This window comes from Sinohyriopsis cumingii, chromosome 3 (genome assembly GCF_028554795.1).
Source record: "Sinohyriopsis cumingii isolate HCF-2022 chromosome 3, ASM2855479v2, whole genome shotgun sequence".
NCBI lineage: Eukaryota > Metazoa > Mollusca > Bivalvia > Unionida > Unionidae > Sinohyriopsis > Sinohyriopsis cumingii.
In genome coordinates this window covers 81450796-81469552 of record NC_142963.1, presented here as the reverse complement: position 1 = coordinate 81469552, position 18757 = coordinate 81450796, and the positions used below count along the sequence as shown (strand labels likewise).

The 18757-nt window shown below is 35.1% G+C and overlaps 1 protein-coding gene across 2 annotated transcripts in view; it reads right to left on the bottom strand.

The window, feature by feature from the left end:
- Positions 1 to 8814: 8814 nt before the first annotated feature.
- Positions 8815 to 18757, bottom strand: part of LOC149803196 (phenazine biosynthesis-like domain-containing protein 1) — a 28996-nt gene continuing 19053 nt past the window's right edge. For both annotated transcript variants that reach the window (XM_089952817.1, XM_089952818.1), the window contains exons 6-9: positions 13783 to 13871; positions 12878 to 13071; positions 12452 to 12514; positions 8815 to 9208 (exon numbers count right to left, since the gene is read on the bottom strand). In XM_089952817.1, the coding sequence (XP_089808943.1) occupies positions 9099 to 9208; positions 12452 to 12514; positions 12878 to 13071; positions 13783 to 13871 (456 nt within the window). In that variant the 3' untranslated portion in view covers positions 8815 to 9098. The remainder of the gene's footprint in view (positions 9209 to 12451; positions 12515 to 12877; positions 13072 to 13782; positions 13872 to 18757) is intronic.

Genomic DNA, 18757 nt, shown 5'->3' with positions numbered 1-18757 from the left:
GCAAATCAACTGTCATTATTTGACACGCATTATCGTTTCTTTTTAACAGTGAGATTCAGTAATAAAAATTTTAAAAAATTATTTTGGTATTCAGCTAATTTATAGTTTGCCTACTTACCGCAGAAAGATTATCATAAGTTTCTAAAAATTATATCAAAAAGTTCATATCGCTTTCATAAGTATTATTTGTTTATTTACTTATTTATTCATTATTTCTTATATATATATATATGGGGGGTGTCTATCACTATAAGTTTTCTAGGAAAACAATACCTTCACACCTGGTTAATATGCAAAGAACTAAATCATTATTACAAGAAGAGAATTTGGTAACTAACGTTCAGTGGATGTGGTTTAGAATGATATAACGAACATGCTGCGACAGATTTCCTAACTGTAGCGAAGTTACACTAGGTATTTGCCAGAAAGATTTTAAAAAATGCACTGTGGTTGACCTGTAAACAACAAAGTTATAAATGTATATATAATTAAAGTAGGTCACTATAAAGTTAAGCTGCCGCTAGTGGATTACAGTAGTGCAATGAAATCTTTGACCACACAGTAAAAGTACAGAATTGCTAGCAAGACCAAGCACGGTCAACAACCTTCATCAATGTAAGACAAGAAAAGTAGGTCACTGTAACCTATATTCAGCAATGATAGTTGAGAATGATGCAAAACATACCCTAATTCAGTTCTATTAGCATAATATACGTGTAGCTGGAGATTTGCCCGAAAGACAGAACATTACCCTCGGGATCAGTGTTCAGTTTCTTTCCCCTCTGGTGGTTGGAGCATCATCTGATGATTACCCTAAGTAAGTTCCATGAGGAAATTTTGTAAACAGCTAGTAACAATGGCTGTAAAACGTATCCAATAACAACCTGACTGCAGAAGACGCAGGCTTCAGCGATGAAGCAAAAGATTTCCGGTACTTCGCATGAGTTAGCTAAAGACAGATCAGCTAAACATTGAATAAAGAACTGCTGGTAGCGCATAACAATCACGAAACCAATCTTTGTCGATTTATCGATAGTCATAAACTTCATATCTCAGTATATCAGACGATGATATATCTTGACATTCATGGATCATTATTAATTGTTTTGTTTGCTGATGATGGAATGTTCTCCAAGTCAGCCTGTCATGAACTTGAACAGTACTTATGGCATCCATTTTTGATCATATCTTCATAGGGTACCATTAATAACAGAGGTCAAGGGCGTATGCCGCTCTCGACCGTGCCTATTAAGGCCAAAATTGGTTTCAAAAGTCAAATGAGAGTAAATTTTCGCATAATTATGAATTAATCAGTTCATCATTGTAACGATGTGAATCAAAATTGCAAAGGAAAATGTATAAACTGTTACGTGTTTTTTCGGTGATAATTGATTGTGTACAGTATCGAAGACATAGACTTACCGTATGTACTCACTTATAAGTCGAATGTAACTGCAAACAACACAGACATCTATATATTGTCGTATAATGAACCAGCTGATCAAGCCTATGTTGTTTGTTCTACTGATTACTCCTAATAATTATATAGACATAGATGTGCCGGCAGATCTCGGTCTATAGAGTTGGCAGTTGGATTTGGCTTAGAAGTAAGCACAGACGGTTCTAAAAGTAATGAATTCGAGAGATGTGCTTTCTGAATATTTATCCAGGTTCTAATAATACAGTTGGAACTCTTACTATAGTTTTGAAATAAAACTGCATTTTAATCACTGAAACAGTAATACGCTAAATGATACTGAAGGCGATTTTTTCATCATTCAAAAACAATGTTCGTAATAAAATAGTAAGAGGATCAAAAAAATCTCGCCTCGCTTGGTTGTGCATTGTAATATGAACTGTCAGAAAAAAATTTCAAAATCTCATATATCGGGTTTACTCTGTATCTTGGCAAACAGTATGAAAATCATGTCACTTTCTTTGTTTCCTAACAAACAGAATGAAAATCATTTCACGTTTCTTGTTTGTATCCTGACAAACAGAATAAAAATGCTTTCACTTTCCTTGTCCGCATCCTATCTTGTTCCGTGTCAGTATCCTGTCTCGTTCTTTGTCTGTATCCTGACAAACAGGATGAAAATGCTTTCACTTTCCTTGTCTGTATCCTGTCATGTGCCCTGTCTATACCCTGACAAACAGGATGAAAATCCTGTCACGTGACTTGTCTGTATCCTGTCACGTGACTTGTCTGTATCCTGACCAACAGGATGAAAATCCTGTCTCTATCCTTGTCTGTATTCTGTCACGTTCTTTTTCTGTATCTTGACAAACAGGATGACAATCATTTTCACTTTCCTAGTCTGCATGCTGACAACCAAATGAAAATCCTTTCACGTTCTTGTCTGTATCCTGATAAACAGGTTGAAAATCCTTTCACTTTCATAGTCTATATGTATCCTGTCACGTTCCTTGTCTGAATCCTGACTAACAATATGATAATCCCCTCACTTTCCTTGTCTGTATCCCGCCAAACAAAATTAAAATCCTGTTACTTTCCTTGTCTCTATCCAGTCACGTTCCTTTCTGTATACTGTCACTTTCCGTTTTTTGCGGGGGGGGGGGGGGGCAGAGCATGCAATATTTTTGGCTTTGCCTATGTTTACAGTCAAGTAAATCAAACATAAAGGTAGGTTAGCAAGTACTTAGCCCAACCCTAAACCCACACATATAGAAACAAATAAACTGCAATAACTCTTAATCTAAATTGTTTTCTTTCTTAAAAATACAAAACAAATAATTTAAAAAAATAAAAAATTATTAATTATTTTTCTAGGGCACGAAAATCCTACAACATGAAATTAAGGACACTGACATCTTTTCCCACTGCAAGGTGACCGCAGATTATCTGCAGTACAACAAACGCAACTGCACTAAGGCACAGCCTCTCTTCGAGGCAGTAACAACAATTAGAACACCTAGATAAGACCCAAAAAACTAGAATATATAAGGTGGTCTAAAAAGCCCAAAACCACCAGGCCCCGCTTCACAAGGCGGCAAAGTCTATCAAGATAGGAAAACTTATTATAACCCTAAAAGTAATACCTATAAGGTGGTCGAAACCCAAAGGACCAACAGGCCCGGCTGCACAATCCGGCAACCAAATACCTAGCGAAACCAGTTAGGACCCTAAACATAAGAATATATGAGGTCCAAACCCCAAGGACCATGAAATCAGACGCAATAGATAAGTTTAAATAACCTACAAACTATCACTGGTGCGGTACTATCTTTAATAAAGAGAAAGGAAATGTTGTTAACCACTATTCTTTCATTGCACGGTATGAGAGTAGAAAATTTGCTGGACATATCTAGGTCCCAAGATTTGCTTTCCCGTCATGCTATGTTCGATGATCAATTTTTATCTTTAAACAAGACTAATAATTTTTATTTAAAAAAAACTACCAGTGTAATCTCGTATTGATTTTAAAACCCATCAGCAAATAATACTCCGTATCATCTGAACACCTATTTTGTTTTTAATTACGTTATTGAATCGTTTGTACGAATTATCATGAATCTAATGTCACAACAGTCAGTCAGAATTAGCATCCCGTTAACATTTATAACTTTTCAACCGCTCGATATATTTATGTGTTAGTCCCGTATTGCAAATCAATATTACCGTCACGTTTCATTACCAAAGCGTGAACAATTTGCTCACTGAAAAGTACAAATGTTCTTTCAAACTCTTACTACGGAAGAATAGAAGGAACATAAATATATTTCTAGGTGGCTAATGAATCATGTCAGCCAAGTGAGACATTTTGAATGTGTCAAGGAAGCTGGAAACCTCACAGAAAACTTAAATCTGACAAATTTGATAGCCAGTCAAATTGTTGTCAGGCTAACGTCAAGTTTCAAATATATTTTTAGTTTAACGTTTGAATTTGGTCGAATAGCTTTTTCTCTGTCAGTAATTTAATTTCGTTTAAATTTGCAGTTAGAATTTACACTTATAAATCACGTCTAAAACATACACTTTTATATTTACTAATACTGAGGAAAATAACCAACATTGAACAGGTCTTGACAAAGTAACAGGCGTATTTGTTTCAAGAGGTAGCACACACGTCACTTGAAATTCAAGGTCGAGAAAGTGAGTGGGGTGGTATTTGCATTGGAACACTATCCATAAGCATCCACGAATGAGCAATAAAACAATTTCAGATTTTTTTAAAAAACAACATATACTAGTTTCATCACCGCATGTACGTGAACACATCTTCTGCAACTAGCATAGTTTCTACATACTTTTTTCTTGATATGCCTCAGGAGGAAATTACACGGAAGACACATCAGTATGAATGTATTGTACACAACAAATTATCTTTTAAAACCAGATTTGTACTAATTTTTTAGAACCAGTCCGTAAATAAAACGGGGAAGTTTATAAGCCGTCGTTGAAAGTGAGTTTTGAAATTCGTCAAGTTCAAAATTTTCGTTACTCTATATGTGATATCTTGAATAAAAAGTTGACATACGAAATTAAAAATTCTAAGTCAACTATTAAGGTCAGCAGATTTTATCCGCTACACAAAATATATTGAAAAACTTGCAATGAGATGGAACAATTGTAAAGAAATCTGATACTGACATCATCGAGTTTAAAATGAAGGTAATTAATATTGAACTTTGTCAAAGTAATTTACCCTCAGCACCACAAAAGCGGTCAAGAGTAAACTGAACTCTTTCTATACGTATAGCATTCGACTGGAATTATTTATTTCGTTTTGATCATAATTATTAGTTCCGGTTCAGTGCTTCGTTCCAGTTCAGTAGCCACGAATGTAGTCCCAGTCTATTTTAGAGCATTTTTTTTCTTCTTCTCGTATTCTTTAGATGGTGATACAAGAGTTAGATTTAGGCATTTCATGATGTTGCCTTAACGGTAAATGTTTAGTCTTTAGAAGATGAGTATTATGGTGTGGTTGAATGTCTGTATTTCGGCGGCAGTGCACAGTGAGTAATGAGGCAGTGGCAGTGAAATCTGTGACACAACATACCGTGCTTTGTTATATGATCGACATGAGATGGACGAAAGGTCATTCACCTTAGTTAAAACTAAATAAATGAAGGCATAAAAATCTATACTTTTTAAAGTGATCAAGTATATCATTTATATTCATAGCTGCAGGAAAAATTCTAAAGTACTGCTAATAGATTCGACTGTTCACATAATACTAATAAATGTCGATGGAAGGGTGATATTTATGTCCATTGTGAGTATGGTACTAAACATCCTGCTCTCAAAAATCTAGATATTTTTATTCATTCGATTTTATTTGCTTTGTCTGCCAAATGATAATTTACACTGACATCTGAAACGTTTCAAAACAAGCAAGGTAAATATACAAGGGAAATTACTAATAGGAATAATAATGTGCTTAAATATGAGTTGTCTCCCTTGACATATGAAAATACTTTCAGTGGCATTAAATTTTGCTACTTTTAGTAACACCAAATAACTACTATTAGTAATGATAACTACATGTTGAGGAGGAAAAACTACACTAAGTCGTCAAGCCAAAAATGAGTTCACTTTAACTGTGTACATCATGATACATATCTTTATTTGCTTGCGAGTTGATATACTTTTAAAAAACACCTCGTTTGAAACATCTATTTATCTATTTATTTATTTATTTCACTTTTTCACTCAACTTCATTCAATGGAACAATGCCTCCCCTTTACCCCTCAAATGCAAATACCTTAGAATCAAATCTTCTCATGCAAAGAGTAATGAAAGGAGATAACAATGTAAAAGTACTCTATGACACAATATATGAATCTGCACTTGAATGAAAACAAGAGGATAAATAATTACAAATACGAAATTACTCGTTATTCACAAAATTAAACTTCATTTTGCAAACAAGCATTTCAACTATAGTGTACTCAGAAAGAGGAATAAAGATGCGAGTTATAAATTACAATAATAAACAGATGTTACTTTTTACTAAGGAGTTTTAATTAGACCAAAGAAATAAAACAGTGGCCATAAGGCATACATGATATAAACATTCAACGTAGCTGACCAGTGACTAATTTTCCCTAATTAGAGGACACAGAGACAATCAAATCAAAAATGTATTTCTTTAATTTAATCTACTCCATCAAGTGTTAATTTAGTCCATGTCTTTTTTTTTTATATACATTTAGACATTTTAGAAAACTGTCCAGTGACATAACAAATGATCACCTTTGTTAAAGATACATTCAGTACATAAAAAGTTGTTTACCTATGATAAAGTAGGGCTCCTTTGTTGTTATCTTGGAGGCAAAAACTATTTATGTTTTAAACAAAGAGTTAAGAATTTGCAGAGTCAAATTGTTCTTCGTTAACATTGTCTTAATGGACTGCGGAGGAGATGATAGATTTACCCCACCCATACCCCCAAGTGAAACCCCACTATTCCCAAGGTGTTTACAGTTCCTTGAAGGTTACTGGGCAGAAATTATTATCATACTTCAAAGCACACCTGGCACAAGGGCAAGGAAAACGATGCAACAGCCTTGGGACACACACTTTCAGGCAATGCATTTTTTGGCTTGGGGCCCCTTGCTCATCAGTTGCTGCCTTGGGCCAACAACATTTTAAAGGTCTTTCTACCCGGATGCTTTCTGTCAAATTTGGTCAAATTCTGTTCACACTTTTTGAAGTCATTGAAAGGGTTTTTGCTACATCCTTCTCTCCAGTCGACCTTCCAGACATGTTTGCAAATTTCTTCCGTGACAAAGTACAAACCATTAGAGATAAGCTTGACACCACAATTTCAACTGATTCGTCACCATACAGTTGGGATACAGAATTTGAGTGGCAACCATTAGCAGCATTTCAACCTGTCTCTATGGATTTCGTGCGTACAATCCTGATGAAGAGTGCACCAAAGTCATGTGAACTTGATCCAAATCCAACATCACTAGATCCAGTATTGCCTTCACTAACTGTATTAATACCTCTCTCTCATCAGGGGAATTCCCATCATTTTTCAAAACTGCATTGTAAAGCCTCTGCTGAAAAAACCAACACTAGACCATAAGGATTTAAAGAACTACCGCCCAGTTTCTAATCTCCCATTCATATCAAAAATCTTAGTAAAGGTTGTTCTATCCCAGCTTGTATCTCATCTGAATTCAAACAGTCTTTTTAGCAATGTACAATCTGCATATCGCCCTTGCCACAGTACTGAAACTACTCTTCTAAAAGTAGTTAATGGCATTCTCTCTGCGTTGGATAGCGGAAAGAATACAGTCCTCACCCTCCTTGATTTGTCTGCAGCATTTGACACAATAGACCATAATATATTACTTCACCATCTCCAGCATGTATTTGGCATTCATGATACAGCCTTACTGTGGTTCAAGTCCTACTTGGTCAACAGGATACAAATTGTATCTGCAAATGGAATACACTCCAGCCCAGTTGATCTATGTTGTGTTGTTCCACAGGGGTCTGTTCTTGGACCTGTTCTCTTCATTCTGTACACTCAGTCGCTCTCAAGTGTCATAGATCATCATCCAGTGTCTCACCTATTGTACGCTGATGACACCCAAATATACAAATCTAGCCACCCGACTGAAGTTGATGCTACCATCCAAGGTATAGAGAGTACATTTCTGATGTGAAATCATGGATGACATGTAACAAGCTGCAGATGAATGATGATAAAACTGAGGCCATTCTGATCACAACACAAAGACTTTCTCATTCACATCATTTACCTCAAACAATAAATATCAGGAACACCAACATTAAATTCAAACAATCATTATGAAACCTAGGTGTTACTCTGGACAGTACTCTCACACTGCACCAACATGTCATGAACATATGCAAGGTTGCATATCTTGAGCTGAGACACATCAGCTCAATTCACAAATATCTTTCAGTTGATGCCACTAAAACACTTATGTGTTCATTAGTACTTTCAAGACTGGACTATTGTAGCTCAATTATGTCTGGTTCATCTCAATATCTGCTCCAGAAACTTCAAAAAGTTCAAAATACAGCTGCTTAGATCATACTTAGAGTACCACGATCAGAGCACACCTCCCCTCTGCTCTGTACCCTACACTGGCTATCCATTCGATCCAGAATCAAACACAAAATTTGTTCTCTATGCTACGTTTCAATGTCTGACTCTAGTCCAACATACCTATCCGACCTCACCCATGTGTACACACCAGCAAGATACTTATGCTCCTCTTCTGACAATCGTATACTCATTATTCCCACTATGAAAACAAAGTCACATGGACCATTCTTTTGCATACCACGGCCGAGCAACGTGGAATGAATTGCCCACCGAACTTAGACACAGTGATCCCATTTAAGAGGGCTCTCAAAACTCACTTATTTCAACTGCAAGAATAAACTTAAAGACCTAATGTTTCCTACCTTAAATATTCTCAGCATGTTTTTTTAATGTTTTCTAATTTCGTTGTGTTTGTTTTTGTAATAATATGTTATATATTATATGTTTTTTATCTTATAGGTGTTGTCTAATGTTGTAAAGTACTTAGAGTTTCTTAAGATTAGGCGCTATACAAAGTCCTCATTATTGTTATTATTATTACTAACAGTGGCCATATTTGACAGTGGATCAGACTCATTTGAACAAATTTTAAAGTTTTTTTTAAACCAGGATGCTGTTTGTCAAAATTTGGTCAAAAGAGGGTGTTGAGAAGACATTTAAAGTAGCAACTGTTGATGGATGCACAACACAACACAGACACAGGTCCATACCATAATCTCATTTTGGCATTACCACAAAGGCAAACTGAAAACAACAATGCCAAGTTGGTTTGATTTTTATTATAGTGACATATGCATGAAATACATTATAATATGTTACAAAGCACAAATGATAATTAGCACCTAACCTCATGGACCTACAAGTTACTTTAACTTTACACAAAAATCTGCCTGTTTCTATTTTAAGACACAAAACACTACTTATAATCCTTTCCTGCCTTGATCAATTAAAAGAAACATAATTTCCAGATCAAAATATAAACTTATTTAAATTTGCAATGTTTGTAACATTCTGCATATTTAAGCACTTCACTTTCCTACACATCATATGTATACATGCCCTGTGAGAAAAATGTTAGCTCTTCCCATGAGTTTGACCCGGTCTCCTTGAATCTTGATTCTTATATCACCCCCACGTGCTGAGCACTGTCGAGCTGCAAAGTAATTCATAACACAGCATTAAGTATTTCTGAAACTACATGCATTACTCAGTGACATGGCAACTGCACAAACTACCCCTGCAACTGAGGGGGAGGGGGAGACAAGACCCAGGCTTAATAGGGGCCCAAACATCCCATCAGACTTCTTTGTTAATTGAAATGTGCACCACAATTAAATTTTGCAGAAAAGCATTGATGGGTTATGATTTCTTGTTACGCCACTGCTATTACTGTAACATAATCAGGACAGGCCGACAGATTTTGGAAGAGAAGTGTACATTTGTCTATATTTAAGATGATAATCATTAAAATCAATATAAATAACACAAAAATCAAGGTACATATAATTTAACACAGAAACTACCCTGGGATATTTTTAAAACAAACTAAGCCATGCAGGCAAACTTTCAAAAGCAAACAAAGTTTATTATATCAATGTAAATTCCTTGATGAAAAAAAAAAAATCCGCATTCCAAGACTATCCATCCATATATCTGAAACTACAATGAACAATCTAGATAATACTGAAAAATCTGTACATACTGTCAGCCTGACACGACCATATCAGAAGCATGGCTGCATGTATTACTGTAGTATCATTTATTTTTGTTGGGCTAAATTTTTGTGGTTTTGTATATAAAAAAGGCATTTTTATGGATACTTAAATTCGTAGTTTTTCCTGTCAAAGTTTGCATATTAGTAGGTATTTAATTTTATGGTTTAACCTCTACAAATACCCAAGATAAAGAATACAAAAAAATAAAAGCAAATGGCAGTCACTTTAATGTTTAAAGCAATACTACCACATGTATGAGCACAAATCAAAGACCTGGCAAGTTCAATACTTACACCATGTTTTCGACCAAGCAAATAACATCAGTCGAAGCCAACAACACTAAAACAATACTTCCATCTATATGAGCACAAATAAAACACCTGTCAATATTAATCACTTTCGCCATGTTTTCGTTTGTGTGCTCAACATCAAAGGAAACCGATGCAGCCAACAACACTAGCCCAGTTGGTTATTAAAGAAGAATTAAAGTCACACTTCCACGAGTGGTATGCTACACAGTCATGGATGCCATGATGGAAAAAGATGTTACTGGTGATAATCAGTGCACAGTATTAGTAAACCTTGCAACCTCATTAATTAGGCCAATCCACACTGAATGGATAATTGATGCTCACGCGACAATGAGTGAAAGATCAGACCTAATTATCAGTGGTTTTGAGAAAGCTGGACTTGTTTAATTCAGTAATTTGGGGATTATTTACCTGAGAAGCATTTGTGAGTACCATGAGACTAGACTGACACAATGTTGATACAGTGGCTTTGTCCAAAAATCTGTGAATGTGTGAGCTTTAATACTCTGCTGTAATTAGTGTATATACATAATGTTTCATTAATAAAAGTGTTTCAAGAAATAGTTATAGTATTTTACAGGATTGTTGTTTTGCATGCATAAAATGAAATGTGCTTTCAAAAGGATTTAAATGTTTCAACAACAGTTGTACTCAAATGAAGGATTGATTTGAATAAGTATTAAATTTAATTTTCATATACTGTTATTTTGTAATATTCTTTTCTTTCATTTTCAGTATTACTATTGTGTGAATGGTTATGTTTTTTCTCTATGTTTTCTCTAACCTTACTTACCTCACTTATCGATTTAAGGAAGTGAGTGTAAAATTACAGCTATCAAATACCTTATTGAACGTGTGCAATGAGACAATAGAAAATGACTTATAATTCTTGCTTCAAATGGTAAAAATAAAACAATAAAACAAATACATGTAAAAGCTAATGTTTAATTATCAGATTACAGTAATGACCTGGATTTATCAAATACCAGTAGCTGTGGTAATCTCTAGGAATGAAACACTGTAAGAAAACCGGGGGAGGGGGGCATCATCCTATGTGGCTCATTTTTTGTTGGGGATTTAAATTTGTGGTTCAGGACAACAAAAACCATGAAAATTGGACCCCCCATGAAAACTGATGTTACTACAGTATTACTGTGCTATTATTATGTACTACAAATCAAATAACAGAAAGCACAACAGAAATGTCCAATTTAACTAATGCTGTTTTTGCCACAAGTTTGTGACCCTGGAGTGTGCATTAGCTGTTCAAGTCAGGGCTGCTGTTCACATGATGGTTTACTTAACTTTTTTAAATACCCACACAACAGAGACTTTTACGATGGCAAAGGCAATGCAAAAACTTGGTTATAATACAGGCACTCCTTATACCTTCTTAGGAAAAATAAATCAAATGGGCAACTGTACAGAATGATATTTTTCAATGAAATATTTAAAAATAAAAGTAAAACTCTTTGTTATTCAATAACATTAAAACAAATCTTATAAAAATTCACCACATGTGTAAATATGGTAATTCTATCAAAAGTCAGAAAGAAAAAAAGATTTAAAAATGTATCTTAGTTTTCTTCTTTGATATTTTTGTCTCATTGTTTAGTTGTAGTTCATATGCATGTAAAAGAAATGAAATACATTACAGATGCAAATATAAAAAATATAATACATATAAAAATATAATAATACAAAAAATGACACATATTGGTATAATTTTCACATTCCAATCTTACATCATGTGGCATTTATTTCAGGGGCACAAACCATGGATGTATTTCCAGAAACAGACAAATCTTGATACAGTTGTGAAAATGGTAGCGGGCAAAGAATTTGGCGAGTTTATAAACTATGAATGAATTAAGCAGATATAATTAAACACTTTCTATTGTGAGCTAAATAGTTTCACACAATATTAAAATACAAGTGTTCCTATTCACAGTAAGGGCACAAACCATGTCAGGTCAAGGATATAATTACACTGTATTTATAACTGTAATTGAACATCACTATTACGGTGTAATTGTAATTATAACTGAACAGTCATAACTTTTGAGTAACTGAAAATGTAACTGTTATTGAAATCTGCAAGCCACTCAAAAGCAGTTCCTGGGACACAATCAGTAAACTGCATCACGTTATCATGGCACTTGGGAGATGAGGGAGGTTAAAGTACAATGCGTTACTGTGGAGGCAGGGGTTAATAAGTTAATGCAGGTAAATCTATCCTAAATAATCCATGCATATTCTTAATATATTTACAAGTTGTTTCTGATCTTGACCATATAAGACAGATGTTTACTGAAATTATTATGTGTGCGTTATGGTGGGTTATTACATTTTTTACATACAGAAACTTACCATAGAGCAAGGATTTCTTCAAATGACGTCCCCAGTAATCGGCCAAAACAGTATGTGCGGAGCCTGAAATATTTGAATGAAATGACTTGTTAGCAATCTTCACATGTTTTACATAGATAACACTGTTGTCTTGTACATCATTAATCATAATTCTTGTAATATAGTTCCTATTTTATTTTAATCATCCAAAGAATGTGACATTCATATTTCTTATTTTGCTCACCGTTCCACAAAATAATGCTGAAAATTTAAGGTAGAAAACTTTACAATTGTATTTTCCAATATGATTCATTTCTTCTTTCACATTCGAGTTTCTTGGCAATTATCTTGGTTGTATGACACATTAACTGGCATTGTGATTCTATGGTATGACGCATAAATGAAAATATCTGATTATGAGATCAAAAAAAGTAAGTGCAATACAACCTGTCACTGGGTCCTCAGGGATGCCAACCCACGGTGCAAAGTATCTGGATACAAAATCATACATATTTCCATGTTTGTCAAAGGAACCATTGTTTTCAGAACCCTTTAGTGTCACGATGACTCCTTTTATCTTCCCAGTACATTCATGAGCCATAAGTAACTTTGTATCGATTTTCATTTCCTCGAGTGCTGACCTTATATTGAAAAAAGGACATCCACATATGTAATGATTCTTAGTCAATTTAGTCTGGGTAGATTTATAGGGGTTTGGGGGGGGGGGTCAAGGTGTTCAACTAACTTTATTTCTTTCAGTTAAAATAATATGCAGTAAAATGAAGATATAATTCTCCATTTTAAGCAAAACAAACACAACCTGATCTAAAAACTGTATTCCTGGGGAACGAGGGAATTCAGGATCCATCCCGATTATTTTCATTACATGCAGCTTAAAAAAACTTGATCCATAGGGAGCTAGACAATACATAGAGTAATGTTTGGCTTTATCACAGATAGCTTCCCTTCAATGCATGAAGAGAGTTTATGTCTCTTTTGATACCAAAGGTAGGACAGGAAGATGCCAACCACCAATACATTTTCCTAATTTTACAGCATACACTGTTGTCAGATACAGACCGTGCCTTAATTACTATGGTTGAGCAACTTGCACTTATACAGTTCACTGAAGGAAATTTGTATAATATACTAATATATCAATAGTCTTTTAAGCTGAGACCAAAATTATATGTCATCATTGCAACAAGTGCTGAAAAATGTCTGAGAGGCATATACAAGCAAAACAAGACTAAATAAATTTACATTGCTGTATTATTTCTATTTCTTCCTAAGATCAGGAAAAGTATAAATGCCATGGATGTGTGCACAAAAGATTGGATGTATTTTGATACCTGGATGTTTCATCTTTTAGTCGAACCAGCAGTTTCTTTGTGGTTGGGGAATATTCCACATCAAAAATAATGGAAGCATCACAAATCTCCTGCATAAAATGTCCTGGATTAGGGCTTTTAAAAAATCCTAGATTAAAAGTATTTACTGAATATATGGCATAAATGTTTTAAAATTTTAAAAAGAGACAGTTTACAAAATAATGTATGATGCATTCTATAATAACAGAAAAATTGCTTGTTTCTGGAAACTTAATCTACGTGGACATGTTGTTACTTTATTTCAGCTTTTCAGTTTTAGCATGTTTCAAAATGAAGAATGTCAATTTTGACACCTAAATCGCTTGTAATATGTGTGAAATGATTAAATGTATAGGTGATTATATAATATTGTATAGGTGATTTTATATATATATATATATATATATATATATATATATATATATATATATATATATATATATATATATATATATATATATATTACATAATCAACATTCATGTTTTTCATCTGGTGATTTAACAATAAAAAACATCAGCTGACATATATTTACCATGCAATTCATTTTGAACAAGATACAAGATAAAGCCAGAGCAATAAGGACTATTTTCTTTGATATTTGCAAGGCTTTTGACTGAGTCTGGCATAAAGGGTTGCTTTCAGAATAAAACAATAGAGGTATCCTCTGAAATTTGTTAACATGGAAGTGATGAATAAAACACAATAATCAAATTTAACCTGGTAAAATCTTAAAAGCACATATGTTATAAAAATGACTGATCCAGATCTTTAAAGTCTCATTATTATCAATAAATTTTGGGTTAAAAATTGGAAACAATCTACTGCTACAGTGGACCATGATGACCTCCACGATACCTACACCAATTCACATAAATGATTCTCTGCTAGCACTAATAACATGACACACATTCAGTGCACTGGAATTAAATGAAAACTCCCAATTTTGCTGCAGGTAAAGAAAAGCCCCAGTATGCTTCATTATAAGACTCTTGGTGCCAATATAACCATTCATTCAGAGGGTGTAGTGACAAGATTTTCAAGATGGTCATCATGGCAGCCATACTAGATGTATGATTGGCACCAATTTCTATTCAGGACCAACTAGGTATCATAAGAAGTCTATTGTTGAACACCATATGTTGGTACATGTATCACCATCCATTTGAGAGGTGCAAAGATAATATTTTCAAGATGACAACTATGGGGGCCATTCTGAGGTCCAATTTCTATGATTCTCATTTAGGATGAACTATACATCATAAGAATTCTTCTGATGAAAACCCCTTGTCAAAATGACTTGTCGATTAAGAGCAGCAACAAGATTTTGATTTAGGACAAAAAACACAGCTTAAGAAGTCTCCTGGTGAATACCCATGCTGATATGACTTTGTTTTCGAGGAGTAGCACAAGATTTTTCAAGCTGGCCACTGTGACGGCCATACTAGATATCCAAGCAATATCATTTTCATTTAGGACCAACTAGACAATGGGATGAACGTGTTTGTAGAATTTCATGGCAATAGTGCAGATAGTTTTGAAGGAGCACTGATAACAAACGTGTCCTAATGAACAAATGACGAACAACAGACCATCTCATAAGGTTACCTGGTACATGACCAGTAGAGCTACATCTTATACTGGCTCATTTGAATTATGAATCACATGATATCATGACAAAATAAAATATTTACTGTCCAAAGAGCTATATAACACAGGTTGTTTATACAACAAATTTCACCTTTAATCCAGATAAGACTAAATGAAAATGGAACCAGATCCACCATTCTACATTATACATTGTCAAAACAAAGCTACACAATATTGCTCAGCACAAACATTTGGACATTATCTTAGGAAGCTGAAAATTCAAAATAGATCATTTATCTTATTGACCACAAACACTTTAAACAAAGCTGAAATCACATGTCTAAACATAATGAATATACATTTACAACAAGAAAATTGCCAGTTGCAGCATGGCTGGATAACAAACCATGAATACTGAACTGCAAAATTCATTTTTATTTTTGGGATACCATAATACTTCAAGATTGTTTGGTTCATTAAAAACAAACACATCCAAACACCAACGTATGTGACTCTAACAACAATAGTGCCTGCGAAAATGACATGATCACAAACCCTAATCCCTATTAACCCTTTACCTCATGCAAGCGTCTTTGGTCACTCTACTCCATTTGCATGGAAGCGCCTTTTGACGCCTTTACTCCATTCGCATGGAAGCGCCTTTTGATGCCTGCTGTAAACATCAGCCATTTTGAGCTGTTTTTTGTAGCGCCACCTTCGGGGAAAACCCCCCATTCGATACTACAGTCATTTCTGCAAATGACAATTACGTCAGATCACATGGTCACTGTTTATGCACTGGTTGATATCTGCTATTTAAAGTAACTGGGTCATAATCTCCACTCTCCAAAACGGTGGTCGCGGATTTCATTCAGTACTTACGAAGTTTTCATGATTAGAATCACAACTATGAAAGATTCAATAACTTTGGTAAAGGCTCTGATATTGATGAAGGCAGCAATTAGTTTTTATAAATTATCAAATTCAGATGACTTAGTGATGTTGATGCAGATGAAAAACTTGTAAATTTTGAGTGAGAGAAATGGCAGCTATGGTTGGTCACACGGCCTCACTGACATGACGGTGAATGAGTTCTCTCAAGATTCTGAAGCACATACAAAATTCTTCCGTGAAAAATAATTACACAGCTATAACAATTGGACTTTACTCTTAAATTTTTCTACATATAATAGATGTGTACCAAAAATGTAAAATGGTTAAAATGGCTGTTAAACGTAACATACTCTACATTGCTTAACAGTTCACAGGCAGGCTTATGCATATCGAGTCAACTAGGTAACAGGTGTTCTATTTATAGTGTAACTATTCTCTATCAGGTAAAGGGTTATCAAAAGAAGTGGAGTTCAATGTAGAAGCACAAATTTCTGAACCATAAAATATAGGCTACACTTACCTAGGTTTTTTTGTGGTTTAATTATGGCTCTAGTACTTCTCATCACACAGTTATACACCAAAACTTAAATCATTCCACTGGTAATTGAGCCTGAGAAAATGTCCTAATTAATTTGCCTCATTTTCAGTGAAAGGTGAAGTGACCGTTCCCGTGGCCTAAGTGGTTAGTGTGTCTGCCTCAGATGCAGGAGGTCACGGGTTCGAACCCCGGCTAAGTCATACCAAAGACAAGACATAAAAATGGTACTAGCAGCTGCCTCTCATGGCGCTAGACGTTAAGAGGTCAGTGTTCAGACTGGTCAACCTGGTGTCAGGATAATGTGACTGGGTGGGACATGATGCTACATGTCTGCAACATGATGCCCAAGTGCTGGACAGCACTATAAACTACCACACTGCAGACATCGTAGAGATATGAATGAAAAAAGCTATGTTAAAAATCCAAAACACACACACACACACACACACACACACAAACTCTCTGAAAAAATAACCTTAATGTAAACTATAAACTAGGAGAGTGGAGCTCAATGCAAAGGTAACCGGACAAAGAAATAAAGGTCATTGTGACTTAGTTTTCACTGACGGCTGCAGTACTCTTCATCATGCAACTGCATACCAAGTCACGTGACTGTAATAGTTGCCAAACAATTAACTCAATGCAAAGCTCGGCATAAATCACTGGACTTTAAAATAAAGATCACAGAGGCTGTCAAGGAATTGTGTATATCTATTGTGTATGTGTACTTGGAATAAAATGTACTCAGGTTTCGTTTCTGAGTACACAGATACCCAAGGGTGGTTTATGTATATTTATATCATACATTATTTCAATGTAGTGAGTTTGGTTCACTCCTTGCTGCACAAGCGAAGTGCTTATGATGGGAAAACCATTACATCATGAGCACAGGTACTACATTGCCTATGTACATATAGGCTCATAGTAGAAGCCAACTTTACATTATAAGTAAGTGTCCACTTTATGGCACATATCTCCAGCTGTAGAGGTATGTGAATTGTTTATATCTACATATGTTATATGATAGAATTATTTTGTTCTGTTCTAATATTTAATGCATTTTTTTAGATAGTTCCGAGTAAGGCAATGTTAGATTTATTATAGTCTGTTTTCAAATTAACCAGTATGTAACTGGACAGAACGATTGCATTCACTTAAATGTTGGCTGTATAATGAGGGACAAGAGAATGTTACTATAACGTTATGTAAGATTCTAACTGTCAGATGCAGATTCATATACAAACCTGATTATCGTGATAATCGTGTGCAGTAGTCCCATTGAAGTAATTAACTCCATGTTTGCACATGCATAATGTTTGTCATTGCAATTTATACAGTACTGTGTCACATGTGTTACATGGTTTTAGGATTTGTATTTTCAGCTGTTCATGTTCATGTTTGTGTGTTTCTTTTTTTGACGTTTGCCATCGTTTGGCTGTGAGGACAGATGATGTGTTTGTCATGGTTTATCCAGTCTGTTTGATCTGCCTGTATTGGGCAAAATGGCAGCTGTAGAGCTGTCGCTGCTGTCCGGTTTGGAGCTGAGATATGTCTGAAATGTGTTGTTGGTGACGTGAAAACCATCGTGTGACTGTTCATGTTGGATGTGTGTTGGGCCACTGTAGAGCCATTGGGGTTCATGTTGTCAGCTGTGGAACTATGTGTTAGATGGGTGTTTTTAGCAGTGTTGCTGGTTTGGATGTCAAGTGGTGGTTCTTTGTGACTTGATATGTACCTTGTGTGCTGCTGTCAGTGGTGGCATTGGTTTGGAGGTAGATTGTGGTTATCTCAGGTTGAGGAACCATGGCTCTGGGACCACTGGGCTCGCAGGGTCTAAGGGAGCCATGAGTAGGGTGGAAGGAGTGGGTCATTCTTGGCAACTCCTTGACCATTCAACAGTGGTGGGACTGAAGGTACCATGTGCGTGTCATTTGGAT